This window comes from Bison bison, unplaced genomic scaffold, assembly GCF_000754665.1.
Source record: "Bison bison bison isolate TAMUID 2011002044 unplaced genomic scaffold, Bison_UMD1.0 scf7180017864505, whole genome shotgun sequence".
Classification (NCBI taxonomy): Eukaryota; Metazoa; Chordata; class Mammalia; order Artiodactyla; family Bovidae; genus Bison; species Bison bison.
Genome location: NW_011495062.1, coordinates 1,396,066 through 1,411,480, shown reverse-complemented (window position 1 = coordinate 1,411,480; position 15,415 = coordinate 1,396,066). Strand labels below are relative to the sequence as shown.

Below are 15,415 nucleotides of genomic sequence, written 5' to 3'. Positions count from 1 at the left end.
TAAAACCCTAAACTTCATACTTGGTCTCTCACTCTTAGGACAGGGCACACTATAGAAAGTTCTATTGCTTGTGGGCTTGGATGAAGCTTCCTCTTCCAAAGTTCTTCCATCAGCTTTTTTTTCTCTTATTTATTTATTTTTTTTGCATTTAGCTTGTATAACATTTCCCCCACATCAGAGGCTCCAAGGAGAAAGAGTCTACTCTACAATGGGGTTGCTGCAGAGGACTATCAGATGAAAAGTGAGAATCAGGGATGAGAGTTTTCTGGATGTCAGCTATTCCCAAGGCTCAACTTGGTTTAGGAGGCCAGTTGCCCTTCAGCCACCAGAATGCCACTGGGCTTGAGCATAGCAGAAGGACATACTCCTCCAGGCTGAGCGTGACTCTATGACAAAGCATACTGTTCCACCTAAGGCCTGTGAGATGGCTGTTACACATTCAAGGAAGCTTTATCTGAGTCTCCAGCAATAACTTCGAGTCTTCTTCTGACTGTACATCTGCCTTTACAGCTTCTTTGCCACCCAGGGTCTGAGTTGCTTCACACATGTTTTTAACTGAGTCAGTGCCTGGGCAGTGCCCTGTGTGGAGAGGCAGCCCACTCCTCCAGCAATGTTGGTCTCCATCCATGGCTTGGGGCCGAGGTGTGGAGGGGATTTGGAGAGCTCCCATGATGAATTCATTTGAAGATTGTTGTTTTCCTTTTGCTTGCCAGTCAGGTGGAACGAATCTTGAATCTCCAATCTGAAAACTAAAGTGGGATGGGTAGGGAGTTGGGAGTAAGAAGGAAAAGGAAGGGATCTAACAGAACCTGCAAACCATGGATATTAGTAAGAAAGAAAAATAGTGCACACACTAAGACACATGAACAACTGAATTAAAAGAAAGCAGTACAGTTTCCTCATTAGTGCTCCAGTGACACAGGCTCTATGTGACAGGGTTATTCTCTCCTTATTGCCGTACAGTGTTACTTGTCATCCTCACTTAGCCAACGGAAAAAGGCAAAAGAACATCAAAAAAGGAGAAGGGGCCGCAAAATGGTTTCTTGATTCTTCAGGAAAATCTGTTGAATCCTCCTCCTAGTGGTCCTGGTGGTTGGTGGCGGTTGTGTTTCATTTTGTTGTTTTTGGCACTGAAGGGTGTGGGATGGAACTGGGGGAGCCTGGGCATACTCCCCGAGGGGGTCTCCATCTGCTCCAGTTACAATCCAGTGGCTCCCAAGGGCATCCCTGAACTGTGGCTCATGCAGGGGATTGATTGCATGGACTTGGGGAAGTCATGGCTGACTACCCGGCCGTTCTCTCCACTCCCGGCACCGCTGGCTCCTGCCCCACTGTTTCGGGGGAGCGTCGATGTCCGTATGGCTTCATTGATGGATTGCTGTGGAATCAAACAGAAACCCTTTTCAGGAGGACCGGGGGTTCTTCCCCAGGTCCTTGGCAATGACTGACAAGGAGAATGAGTCAACACTGGGCTTAAAATGTCACTCCAACTCTCCTCCCTACCCAGCTTGTTTTCTAATCTGTAATGCTAATCCTGACTTCCTGCGAACTCACAGAACCTGGCTGTGGACTAGTCTGATTCCCTCTCTGGACCTCACGTTCTCTAAGTTTAACGAGATGTGCTGGATTGGGTGATCTCTAAGATCCTTCACCTTCTGTGATTCCTAAAGGTACGATGGTTCCATGGTAGTATTGATGATAATAAATGTAGCAACATGACCAAGTAGAAAAGCTCTGAAAATGGGGTTTAGGAAACTTAAGTTTTAGCCCTAATTCTGACATCAACTTGCTATGTGACTTTGTGCATTGCTATCTCTCTAAACCTTCGAAATCTCCATGTTTGTCAAAGTGTATTAGAGAGAATGGTTCTATACTGCATGAAAAAATGAGTTGAAATGTTACACAAAATTGATGGTATATCATTGTTGGGTGAAAATTTAAAGCTACTTATGATTACTTCTGGAAAAAAATGTCATCCTATCTCTAGCAGTGTGTGTTAAGAGAACATAGGACTTGTTTGACTAATATGGTGTGCATAATATAATAGGAAAAAAGCCTGTGCTAAAAAAATGAAAATGAATTCCAAAGACCATTATCTGTCATCCACTTCCCATTAGCATGTATAACCTGTACTTCTACCCTGACACATCAGATTGGTGCTACTGATTTGTGAAAGATTGTGACTTCTAGAATGTTGGAATTCTAGATGTCAAGAGAGCTCCAATGATCATCCCAAGATGAGATGAGTTAGACAAAATGATCAAGACCAGAATCTGTGATTATAATCATATCCTATTAGACAAGAGGAAGTGTTCTTTACTGAGTTCCTTTGGAGAATTAAATTTATGACCAGAAATCCAAACCCTCTTCCTGTCACCTCCAACTTCCTATTAAAAGATACCCATAGAAATTTTGAGGTAGGACGTAGTTTCTTGGTGAAAATCAACACGAAAAATTGTCTATGAGTTTAGAGGTTTCTTTCTGTAAGGCCAGTCTATCCATCCTTCAAGACTCAATTTGTTCCTACCTCTTTGAAGTTGTCTTAGACTGCCCCAGCACGTCCTGCCCCCCATCCTCGCTAGTTCTCATACATTATACACTCGCTTGCAATGATTCTGCTTCAGGTATGTAACTTCTGTCTTCTTTAAGAGAGCTAACTGTCTGGAGAAGGACAAGGGCTGTGTCTTCTCAATCCTTAGCTGCCTGCCAGCATGCCCAGCATGTTGTTAGAGGCCCAGTAGATAGCTTTGAATATGTCTAAGAAAAGCCAAACACATAGGGCCAGTCTTAAAAAGTTGATGGCTTCCCCCTTTGCATATTGGCATGATTCTAGTGATCAGAGAAGTAAGGCAATCTCCTGTGGCCTCATGGACATAAACAGGGCAGTTTTGACCCCGTTGTTATTCTTTCTGCTACACTATGCTTTGGGAGGATCCTCTTATTATTGGTAATTCTGACAGTGTTTTAAAATAGTTTTTCTTTTAAAAAAAAATTCCGTGATTCAGACAGATCTGCCCCATATGATGCTCCACCCACATGGGTTCTGTCTCCTCTTCAAACTCCTGGACATGGTGTATTTACATTCTGCCTGCACTGAAGAGGAAGTGTGACCTGGAGAGCATTCTTCTAAGTCAAGGTCACATCACCACCTCTGTGCTGCTCTATGGGGGAAATGTAAAAAGAAAACAGGAGGAATTCATGGTGACTTGTTCTCACTTTTACATTGTTGAAAAGAACTTTTTATCTGGGTGTGGGGGCAGTGTGGAACCTTCTATGAATTGGCTTGGGATGTCTATGTTCTATGAGTTTTCTCTGCCACACTCCTTTAATTAAAACAAAAAGTTTAAAGTTCACACAGATCACCCTGGGCTTTGTTTCTCAAAAGGTCTCACATATTTCCATAATATCCCAAAGAAGTCAGTGGTACTTGACATATTTATTTTAAAGGAGAAGGCTAGTGGCATAATCAGTATTTGTGCCTATGAGTCTGAGGTAACTAAGCCAGGCATGTAGCTAGAACTCTTCAAGTCATTCGGGATTGGTTTTCATGAAAGCTGAGGGGTTCTCAGTGGTCAGTGACTCCATACTCCTGTTGATGGTGGGGGTTACCTGCTTACTGGTTTCCCTTCTAATCTCAGGAGAAGGAATGAATAGAGTCAAAATGGGAGTGGGAAGCATTGCTAAAAATGACTATTTCACTAGTTCTCAAACTTGGCTGCAGGTTCTAGGGGTTTCAGAGGAAGAAACACTGATGTCTGAGACCTGCCTCAGGGATGCTGACTGAATAGGCGTGGTGTGTGGCCTGGATGTCTAGAGTTTCAAACCCCCCCACCCCCTCCACCCTAGGTTATTCTAGTATGCAAATAAGGTGGAAACACACTGGTCTTAGTTGATTTCACTTTATAGAGCAATTGAGGACTTGTCACTGACTTGCTTCAAGTTACAGTTATCTGTGACCTAGGGTCAAAGTGAATGAGCCCCTGCCTGTGGGCCCTCCCCCCCCTGGTAGCTAACACGTTGGAAGCTGACGTCCTCTTTCCCCTTGCCTCTGGGAACTGTGGTTCTCCCCTGTCCATCCTTGACATGCCAGCCATTCATCAAGTTCATCTTTATAAGTAGTTGTTTCTGAAACAGATACTCAGGGAGAAAAGGGTGAGTGAAAAGTCTAGCCTCAAAGTCCTGGAGTTGCTGCTTCAGAAACTCATTTATCTATCAGTGATGACACCCTAACTTTTCAGCTACTTGCTTTTCTAAGAAAAGTCTGCCCAGCCTCTGCACATCATAGAACACCCTAGTAAAAGCTCAGCCCTTGGTGATGCCTTCTAGTCAGAGGGACCACCTGCTGTGGAGGATGCACCTCCTACCCCCCCCACCCCCAACCCCCGGCACCCATGCCTGACCATGTACCTCAGCTGCTCATTAATTCCAGGGAAACATGCAAAGCCTTGATGGCCGTTTTCCACACAACCTGTGTCAGCACAGCCACTACAGTTATGAAAAGTCAGCACCTCCGGGGGTGGGAGCGGCTGGGAATTATTTTTTTGGGGGGAATAATGTGGTAGATAATAAAGACCCTGGTTAGCCTTAATATCAGTTAAAGGCTCAGGTTTCTGTCTGTTTTCCCAGGCACAGGAGAGGTACAGGGTGTCTGAGAGTTTATTCAGTTTGGAGTATGTCTTAGATTTGAAAATTTTTTTTTTACTGTGTGACAGTTTCAATTAGGCTAAAATGTTGGTGTTGCCTGAAGTCCCTCTCTGAGCCCCCAGATCTTCCTTGCTCTCCTTTCTCATCAGTCTTCCTGTGCCCAGTCTCCCTGGCCTTCCTCTTGTGTCTGGGCAGGAGTTCTGGTTTTTGGGTCTGTGATCCTTGTGCCTCCTTTGGTGACAACCATCGTGCCCTGGTTAACTCCTTCTCTGCCTCAAGTCTGTTCAACATCACTGTTTCAGGGAAGCCTCTTGTCCTGCCCCTGACCCCATTCCCTGATCGGGACTTGACTGCTGTGAGCATTTTTCTTCAAACACTCATTGAACATATATTACACATTTGCTTATTTTCTGTCTGCCAATTAAACTCTCAGTTTCCTGAGAGCAGAAACTGTGTCTGGCTTGCTCCTGACTGGATCCTGAGGGCTGAGTGATGCCTAGCAGGCAGTGGTGCTCCATACGTTTTTGTAGAAGAACTGCCTGCAGGGTGCCTTCCCACTGTCTCTGTGATACTTGCTCTGTGTCCCTCTCATATGACATCAAAGGGGAAAGGGTCTCAGTAATGCACAAGCCAAGGATCATGTGCCATGGATGGCCTACACAACTAGATCAGACAAACCTAAGGAGAAGGACTGCATCTTATTTGTCTGTGCACTGTGGATGGGGTTTTGATGAGACCTAGTAGGTGATAAAAATTATCTGTTGCCCTGTGGTCGGGGTGGAGAGAGAAATTGATGACGAGTGACTTGGCTGGTACCAGGAACCCAGGCTTTGCAGAAGCCGAGTTGGAGATCTCATTCCTGTTCCACCAGCTCTGAGTTTGTTGGAAAAACTACTTAACTTCTCTGACCCCCTATTTCTTCATCTGTAGAACTGCAAGCACAGGGTTAATGAAAATGTATAATAAATACTTTGAGCAGGGAAGTTACTAAAAAGGTATTTTTCCTTTTTTCCTCCCTTTCTTCTTTCTTTCTCCTTTCCTGCACCCTCTTCTTCTCTTTCCTCTCTTTTTCATGTAGGGTGGGGAAGGGCTCCTTAAATACTGTTGAGAAATAGGAGGCTGATTGTGAACTAGGTTTAGGGGCTCAAGGTCTTAAGAGTTGGCCACATACTGTAGTTAAGGGAAGAGACAAGAGGGAAGGTTCTTGCCAAAGGCCTTGAACACTGTCAATGTAGTCCTCTGTGTGAAGGTGGAGGCTGCACTTTTGAAAAGAGCTAATCTGCCTTTGGAGCAGGCAAAGTACAGAATGATAAAGAGAACTGCAAAGCAGCAAAGTCTGAGAGGCAAGCAGAATGTGTTCACTTATCTCCTTTGGATAAGAGAGGGGTTGATGGAGCTCTGAAAATTAAGGACTGGGTTGACTCTTAAGGCCCATAAAGGCATCTTCCTGTAGGTAGAAGATTAAAAATTCTATTAGGAGTCTTATTGTGTTGGGCAGAAGTCATGCCAACCGGTGGAATTAACTATAGAAGATTGTGATGAAACAGCTTGCATTAATGATTCTAAGAGATCCTGATGTTGGCTCTTGAGAAATTTGATATCTTCCTTAGAAAGGGAAGGGAGAGAATGTCTCCCAGAAGTTATGGTATGACTCAGTTGACTTTCTTAAGAATTCTTGTCTTTACTTGCATGCTGTGACCTTCAGTGGTGAAGGTCGATGTTATACAGGTTTAAGAGGATCTTTGTTGTTAGCCACCCTGGTACCACCACCTGGCACTGACCATGATTAGTAGGATATGGTCATCCCATAGGAAGGGCTGGAAGTCCAGTCCTGCTTGGGCATGTCTGGTCTCATCAAATCTCATCATGGGGCCAAAGGAACATCAGGTGATATGTGTGCTTCCTGGCTGGGTGGTTCTGATGGTTGTGTTTGCTTCACCTAACAGCAGCTCCTTGCATTGCCTCACCCTATCCTCCAGGAGATTTTCTTTGGATACAATCCCACATTAATCTAACTAACGCTTACCCTATGTATGCGGGATGTCCAAAGAGAAATCAGATACAGCTTCTTACCTTAGGAAACTCACAATCTCTATGGCTTAAAAAACCCTAGGACATGTAAGTAGGGGCTATGAAATGAAAGTCTTAAGGAGGCTGTAGCTGGCCACTAAGAATATAATTCTAGTTAATAATATAATTCTAGTAATTATTATTTACTTAGGGCTTACCATGGCCCAGGCATTTTGCAGAGCCTTTATATCCACTTTTTCATATAATCCACAACAATTTTTATAAGGTGTATATTGGGTTGGCCAAAGGTTTGTTTAGGTTTTCCATACGATGTTACTGAAAAACCCAAATGAACTTTTTGGCCAGCCCAGTGTTACCACTAGCCCCATTTTATGAAAAGAAGGATCAGAGAGCTATTGAAACTTGTTCAGGATGACTCAGTTAATGTGCAGAGCAGGCAAGATTTGTGCTCAGACATTCATTCTTCAGAGCTGTGCTGCGCTGTGTTTGAGGGAAGTTCCCTCAGTGAGCACCAGGCCAATCCTGGGAGCCTGGTTTCGGTTATGGCCCATGGGGGAGGTTTTGGGGGGTTGTAAAGGTTGTGCTCACCTAGGTCTTCTCCTTTTCCACTTACTGCCTCTGAAGTAACCTTTCTACACTTTTGAAGGGTAAGATGAGTCTTTAGACTTATGTTTTGAATAGGGTAGGCAAAGACAGCCCTTCAGGTTCTAGGAGACCTTGTTGTGTCCAGCCAAGCTCCTTGGAGGTCTACACTGGATTTAGAATCTGAGGTCCATACTTTTGCTGTGCTTTGTCCTTTCTGAGAGGACCTGAACTTGGATGAACTGGTCAAGGGTGGGATGGAGGTGTTCCTAGGTCCCTGACCAAGTACTATCACACTACCGACCCTTAATTACTCCATGTGTACATCTTGGGAAGTTGACTTTGGGGTTTCCCTAGTGGCTCAGATGGTAAAGAATCTGCCTGCAATGCAGGAGACCTGGATTCAATCCCTGAGTTGGGAAGATCCCCTGGAGAAGAGAATGTCTTCCCACTCTAGTATTCTTGCCTGGACAGAGGAGCCTGGAAGGCTATAGTGCATGGGGTTGCAAAGAGTTGGATGCAACTGAGCGACTAATTATGGGACAGAAGACAGAGAGAGGCATTGGCTTGCATCAAGGCACATGGGTGGGTACACATGGAAAGCATGAGGTGGGTGGCTAGAGTATGGAGCATGTAAGGAGAGCAGATTGCCTGGGGAGGGGAAAGTAGGCTAGAACTATGATGTGGCAATGTTGAATGCCAGGACAGAAGGCCCTCCGCTCTCAACTCCCACTCCCTGTGTACAGAACTCAGTACAGAGTTTCCAAACAGGGGAAGCAAATGTCCAGCAATGTCTTCTCCAAGAGGGACCTGGAGGTATATGTAGGGTGAGTGCCTAAGGCAGGAAAAGGGTTGGTAGGAGGCTATGGCTGTGATCCAACAGTGGGTATGCTGAGTCTGGGAGCGATTGCATGTTGAAAAAAGGGCTTCTTAGGGCACATTCTGGGAGAGAAGATTCTGTCAGTGAGTCCTGTTAGTCCACTCAAGTCAAAATAATAGCCTAGGGTACATTGCTCAGAATGACTGTGCTTCTTGCCACTTCTGTTGGTTTGAATTCCACTTGTCCTTCCTCTTAATTTCTGGTTCTTCCTGGAAGCCTTCTCTACTTTCTCCCTCCTATATATCCCTATAGGTCTTCCTATCTATGCCATAGTTTGGGTCCCTGAGTAGATTTTCTTTGTTAAAAATGCTGAAGGTTACAGATAGTATCATAGTCCTCTCTGCCCCCTCATGATGTCTTGCTTAATAGTGTTGCTCACATGAATAACATTTCCTTGCCAAAATATTTTCTTTTTGAAGCTAAATGATGACAAGTGAGGGGTCTTGATGGTCATTTAGTCCAGACTCCCATTGGATACTTTGAATCTATACATTTGTCAAGAATTATTCAGCCTCTACATGTATGCCTCTAGTGATGGGCTGTGTGTTACTTACTGACACAATCCATCCCATTTTGGGATAGCTCTGAAAGAAAAGTAGATCTCACTTACTGTGTTCACATCTGTTCTCTGTAACTTTTAGTCATTAGTTCTTGTTGTATACTTTGGGACTCCACAAAACTGATCTGTTTTCTTTTACTCCCAAGAATTCGTCATGTTTTTATGGGCAGCTCTCATAACTTCTATATTTCTTCTCTTTTTGAGTTAGCTGCCTTCACTATATTTGATGTGGTTTGGGGTCATCAGTTAATGTGCTTACCTCTCTGCCAAAGTCCATCTTACTGTATGATGGCCAAGAATAGACCTACCTCACCCGGCATGGCAAGGTCATCCACCTTGCAGAGGGAAGATGCCCCCTCTGCTGTTTTGGAGCTAAGCTGCAGTTAACGTGACCTCAGAGAGTCACTGCCAAGAGTGACCGTGAGGCAGTCACTCTTGCCTCTCACTGCCTTGAGTGTCCACTCAACTCCTACCTTTTCATCTCACCCCCCATCACTGGCTGATGCATCTGCTTTCTCAGGCCTCGTGTTTACCCTGACACATGCCAACATCTCCCTTCCTCTCTCACTGCTGCCTCTTTCCCTGCCACCTTCCTCATAACCTAGCTCTCTGTCATCCCCTGCCTCAAACTGACCGCCACCTCCCATCACTCCCCACCCTTTCTAGCAAAAGGGACTCCCAGGAAACCCAGCTGTATCACAGAACAGGTTAGGAAAAAGGTCTGGGAAGACGATGCCACCTTCATCCTCTTGGATTCGCTACGGGATTTGTAGCAGAACTCAATTAAGGCAACCAGCATGGCGAGTCCAAGTCCTCCGATCAGAATGTAGAACACGCCCGCCACATTGCTGAGGCTGAGAGCACTGGTCTTGTCCTAGGAAGAGGAGGAGGGAGAGGGGAGGGGGAAGAGTCCAATGAGCCAGGGGGCTAGAGACTAACCAAGCAGCAGCATTTTAACACACATACACTCAACCCCATCACCCTCTTTAACATTCATAATAGTTGGAAAGGCTTTGTATATATTGACAGAGTGCTCAACATTCCCCAGGAAAAAAATGTGTGCCTGTGTGTATGCATGTGTGTGTGTGTGTGTGACAATTCTCTGAGCATCCCTGATTATATTTAGTTGATAATTAGATTTCCATCCTCCCCAGTGCCTGTTTTAGGGTGGGGGATGCCACAAGAAGTCGGGGCAGTTTCCACCAAGATCTGCACCCCTGAGCTTACCCCATTCTTTTAGGAAACTGTGTCCCTTCCTTTTCAGCCGAATTCATGCCCCCCACCCCCTCAGTTGCTCAGCAACACACTGGCCTTGCTTATTGTTTATGCCTGTGAGCATTTTTCTGTGAGTTGGTACTTAAAGTGAACTTTCTCCTAGATGTGCATTTGATTTCAATTTAATAAGACAGTTATTGTATGTATAATAAATATCAACCAATGTATACCTTTAACTTACTGTGCTGAGTCCCAATGAAGGGAAAAAGAAAACTGGGGGGCTTGGAATAGAAAAAAGGCACTGAGGTAGAAAAATGGCTCCATTAAACCCTAATAATTATGCTTAATTGGAGTCATTTTTCTCATGGAGGTGCTTGCTGAAAAACTCCGTAGGCAGATTCAGATAGCTGAATTTAGAAATCTCTGTTGCCTGGGCTAAAAGATCTTGCACTAGTTCTGAATGGGCAGGACCGGGGAGCAGGGTACTTAATTCCTAGGGTCCTGGGGACAAGCGTCCATGTCCAGTAGGAAGTGGACAGAGCTCATTTCACGGAGCCTGAGAAGCAACATCAGTTTGTGAGACCATCCCTGAGTTCTGTCACTTCTAGTGGGATTCGAGTTGGGGACTGAGGGACAGCATCCTCCTAGTTGGTGAAAACAAACAAACAAAACTTCTGGTTATGGGGGAAGGTAATGACCTGGGGAGATTGACTGTGTTAGTACCTCAGTCGTGTCCAACTCTTTGCAACCTCATGGACTGTCGCCCACCAGGCTCCTTTGTCCATGGGATTCTCCAGGCGAGAATACTGGAGTGGGGTGCCATTCCCTTCTCCTGGGGATCTTCCCAAGCTAGGGATTCACTCTGGGACTCATGCCTTGCAGCAGATTCTTTACCATTTGAGCCACCAGGGAAGCTGACTTGGGGAGAGGGGGATCAATTAAATTCTTGACTCAGGCAAAAAAACATCTTTAGATCTTGGAAGCAGACTCATCCCCAGATGCCATGGTGGCTTGAACATCTTGGTTGATATTGTTTGCTCAGGTTTAGATTTCTCATCGAATTAAAATGAAATGCATGCCTCCTCTGGCACTGGTGCACAGTCGTGGTTGGTCGGTGGCACTAGGTAGGATTTTATATCTCTCTGTGTGTTCTTTTTCAGGTGGGGTTGTTGGTGAGTCACGCAGAAGGTGAGCTGTCGTACCCTAGGGACTACTCTGAATCTGGGTATGTGGAAAGGGGTCAGCAATTGACCAAGTCAGTGGCCTCTGCCCCAGTTCTACTTGGTGCATTGTACAGGATTCAGCTCGGCTGAGCTTGGGGACCACAGCTGGCAAATAGCAGCCTCCCTTCTCTCCCCAGAAGCCGCCTTGGCTGGCAGAGCTGTTGGATTATCTAAAGCATATTTCTCTGGTGGCTTCCTGTATTGCTAAAGCAGATGGTTCTTGAATATGGTTACACTTGGCAAGGTGTAGCCTGGCTTTGGAAGTGGTGGAAATGATTATTGAGAGGGGTAGAATTTCCCCTGCTCTGGTATCGTGGCCTGACAAGGGAAATATGCAAAAATGAGTTTGGGGCTTGGTTCAAGAGTTGGCTGAACAAGTAAATTCTCACTTGGCTTGGTTTTTCAGAATGCTCAAAATGTCTGCCTCTTTGGTGTTTGTGAGTTCTGTAGTTCCCCTGGGAAGTAAGTCTTTAGAGTTTTTGGAGGACTTATGATTTATAGAAGTTCCTACAAAGCTCTCCTGTGTGGGCAGGCCTGGGGTGTGGTGGGGAGGCACATTACTGTATTATCAGCTCACAGCTTGGAAGAGAGTGGTTGACAGTGAAGCTCGGATGGAGTGGATGGGGAACTGGCCTGTGGGGAGGTGGTAGACAAGAAGGCTAGGAAGAAAGGACTGAGTGCTGTTGACTTCACCAGCTGATCAGCCTTTCAGCAGCTGAAGTACATCTTGCCTCCTGGTTACCAAGGCTGTTTTTGTTTCCTTCTTTATAGTCTTTTCAAGTTTACTTTGGTTGTAGATTATCTTCAAGGATAAGGGAGTGGTGGGCACCTTTTTTGGTTACTATCTTCAAAAAAAATCATAAAAAGCCATCTTCCTCCCTGACTGTAGAAGGTGGACTGTCCATTTGTGATACATCATGTAAGGAAGGAGGGTCAGATCTTCATATGGAAGTGGGAATAGGAGGCATAGTCTGTGTATCTGCAGAAGGAGGAAGGTCCAGTGACTGAGTCTTTATATCTGGAGGTAGAGAGCAGCCTTCACTTCTGAGGGAGGTCTCTGGTCCATGGGGATGGCAGTCTGTGTTGGTGAGGGGACATATGCCATACAAACCAAACCAAGAGGGCAGTCAGATGGTATGGACACTGCCACCTCTAGCAGGACACAGTACTATGGATCCTTCTTTATGTTGACACAGTCCTGGGAAGACCTCTGGAATCAAGGGAGCACCTGAGTCACCAGCAGTATCAGAAAGAAAACTTAGATGAAGCATTACCATCTAAATTTGGCACAGTGTGATAGGGTGTATAATGAAGGGCTGGTGGGTGTTGGTGTCTTCTTGGCTCATGTAGTTGAGGAGTTTACATTTAGGCAAGGTTTCTAATTTCCCTTGGGTGTGCCACTGACTTTGATAGCACCAAATTTAGTTCTTTCGAGGAGACCCAAGCCATAATCTTCCATCAAGTTGCCTTTACCGACTTTCTTTGACTTCGTCTGTTGGAATATGATGAGGTATCCTGGGGCAGAAACAAAACTTCCAGTTATTTAAGGATCAGAACTGTGATTCCTCTGTCTCCACGTCAGAGGGGACTTTCTCACTCCTTTGTGCACAAACAGCCATGTTCACATTTCATGAGCAAGCTACACGCTTCCCAACTTTGACTGGGGAGAGGGAAGGACAGAACCCGAGTCTCCCGAGCGCCCCTCTGGGAGACCCCATTCTCCCCGCATCCCTTAGCAGCTGCACTTCCCAGAGCCAGGCAGCTTGCTGGTGGGAGTGAAGAACTCACAACTTGTCTTCCAACAGGAGCAAGGAGAGTGACAGTACCAGGAAGAATGACAGGCGAAAAGAAAAACAAAATTCCATCTTTCAGAGTTGTTGGGCTTGTTGTTATGGTGATGAGCTCCCCCCTTCATCTGTTCCCCTTAACCTATTGTCTTGATTTGCTGCCTTCCCCATGTGCAAGTGATATTTTCTTCTTTTTCATATTTTTCCTTGCTCTTCCCACGTATTGGGGGACTGTCCCAGACGCCCTCTGTGTTTCTGAGCCAACATCCCACCCAGGAACATGAAGATGTCGTGATTCTTCATGAGGAGGGTTGAACCAGGTCTGAGGCAGAGAGACTTGATGCTTTTTAATGGCATAAGTAGAAAGTTCTAAGGAGAAGCCAAGGCTTTGGCCATAAGACTAGTCCCTCCCATGGATACTGAGATGCTCATTCCATGAAGTCTACTAAATCTGGACCAAGCTTCAGTTTCTGCAGATGCTCCCATTCCTTCTATCTTCCTGCTGTGAGTTTGAACTCCTCTGAAGTAAAGGCTGTAGCTTTTGCTCTCCTCCGCCTTCCACAGATTTTCTGATGTGGGTACAAATGGAGTGTTAGGGGTGCCTGCAATCCATCCCAGACTGGATCTGTAACCTGACTTTGCCTTTCGTGTCCATGAGGATAGTCCAGCCCTTCTTCCAACTGTTAGCCTTTCTGCTCTAGTAGGCTTTCTCTTGTGCTTTTCCAAAACTTATGTTTTTGGCTTAGGAGCCATTTTCCTGAGCAGTTGATTATTTCCTGGGAATGGAGACTGAGTGGTTGGCTAGCTTAACTCACAAGCTGGAACCAAAGTGGGGGAGTTATGAAAGGTGGATTTGATTGAATTAAAGGAAGACCTTTCAAATCCATGGAGCCCCCTGCTATGGTGAATGGTGAGTTCCTCAAACATGGGTGCATTCAGGAGGTAGCTGATGAGGTCATCTAAGGGATTCAAGCACTGGACAGTTAGACCAAGTGACCTTTGACATTCATCCCAACCCCCAGAGATGCGAGGCATCTAAGGAGTTCCTCAAGGCCTGGTGGGATCATGTTTTTTATTTATAAGTTCTCCCTAGAGACTAACCTCTTTAGGGGATGCAAAAAAAGAACTCATGTTAATTGGCAGCGTCTGCTGTTCCATTTCCAATCTAGGCCAGTTCCCTAGCCTGCGTATTTTCCCCAAGAGCGACACAGGATGAGAATTGGCCCATTGTGCTAATAATTGGCAAGGCAAATGCTGTGAAAGTGAGGGCTGTGGGGGCGGCTCTTCTCAGCAGCGTGTGCTCAGGGACCGGCTGCTGTACAATGCACTGCAGAACATCCTGACTCGAAACCAGATTGCAGCAGAGAACTCAAGGAGTTTGTGTGGGTTGTGGAGGGGAATCCAAGTGCTGGCGGAGGCCTCTTCTAGAGTGGGAGGAATTTTCCAAGACATAGGCACCCATTGGAGGGTCAAGGGGGCGTCCACATAGGGGGCCTTTCACTGTGAGCTGTCTGTGTGGACTATGCATCGGAGAGCTGGGCTCTTGTGTGGCAGAGGAAACTCAAGCTTGCTGTCCCCAGAGCTGCTTCTGGCTCATGGCCCCAGAGACAGCGTTTGAAAGGAAAAATCTTTGTGTCTGTCTAGTCCCTTCTCCTGGGGCAGTGATGGGAGCATAGCTTAGGGTCACTAGGTCATTGATGTAAGTTGGATGTGTCATCTTGGAGCACACATAGCTCCCAGGAGATGGACCCTGAAGTCACCTGTTCTCTCTAGGTCATTGCCTGTGCAGTCTTACAGGGACTGGCAGCCCTGTCCCTCTAGGATGCTTGGCTAGATCCCAGAGTCTCTATGGTTTGGGGGAGATGGACTGCCTTCTGCATCTCTTTGTCTTGAGGATTTTCCTCCCATCCTTGTTGCCCTGACATCACCTCTTGAGGTAGTGGGTAGGTGGGGGAGAGAGGGAGCAGAGCACCCCTATGTGACTCAGGTCTTTTCAGGTGGTTAATGCTCTTTACCTCTGGCAGGGGCAGGAGTGGGGGTTTGTACACATTGAAAGTTCATAGCTTGCATTCAATTGCCTTCTAGACCTTGCTGAGGGTGGGGGTGGGAAGATGAGTACGTTCCAGAGTGGATGGACTTCCCTGCTGGTAGTGGGGCCGTGTGGCATGGTGAAAAGAGGTGGGCTGGGGTATAGGAAATCTAAGCTGAGTTTCTGCCCATGTTTGTCACTGAGTCACTGGGAAGTCTTGGGAGGGGGTCCACTAGTTGGGTGTTGCCCACCTCTGGATGGCATGGGAGGTGGCATTAGATGATACCCAGAACTAAATGACACTGACCACAAAGTGAGGATGTAATTCACTCTTCAGGTCTCTTAGAATCTTTCTGATTAAACCAATGAGAAAGTCTCAGTTTGGTGCTGGTCTGTCTTTAACACCCCTCATTGTTTGCTCCTTTTCATTTTCAAGAGCAATCAGGCCTCAGTTGCAAGAGTAAT

General features: G+C 45.9%; 1 protein-coding gene across 3 annotated transcripts in view; it reads right to left on the bottom strand.

The window, feature by feature from the left end:
* Positions 1–718: 718 nt before the first annotated feature.
* Positions 719–15,415, bottom strand: part of GRIA1 (glutamate receptor, ionotropic, AMPA 1) — a 349,138-nt gene continuing 334,441 nt past the window's right edge. For all 3 annotated transcript variants that reach the window (XM_010829379.1, XM_010829378.1, XM_010829380.1), the window contains 2 exons: positions 9,436–9,570; positions 719–1,399 (listed from right to left, as the gene is read on the bottom strand). In XM_010829379.1, the coding sequence (XP_010827681.1) occupies positions 1,199–1,399; positions 9,436–9,570 (336 nt within the window). In that variant the 3' untranslated portion in view covers positions 719–1,198. The remainder of the gene's footprint in view (positions 1,400–9,435; positions 9,571–15,415) is intronic.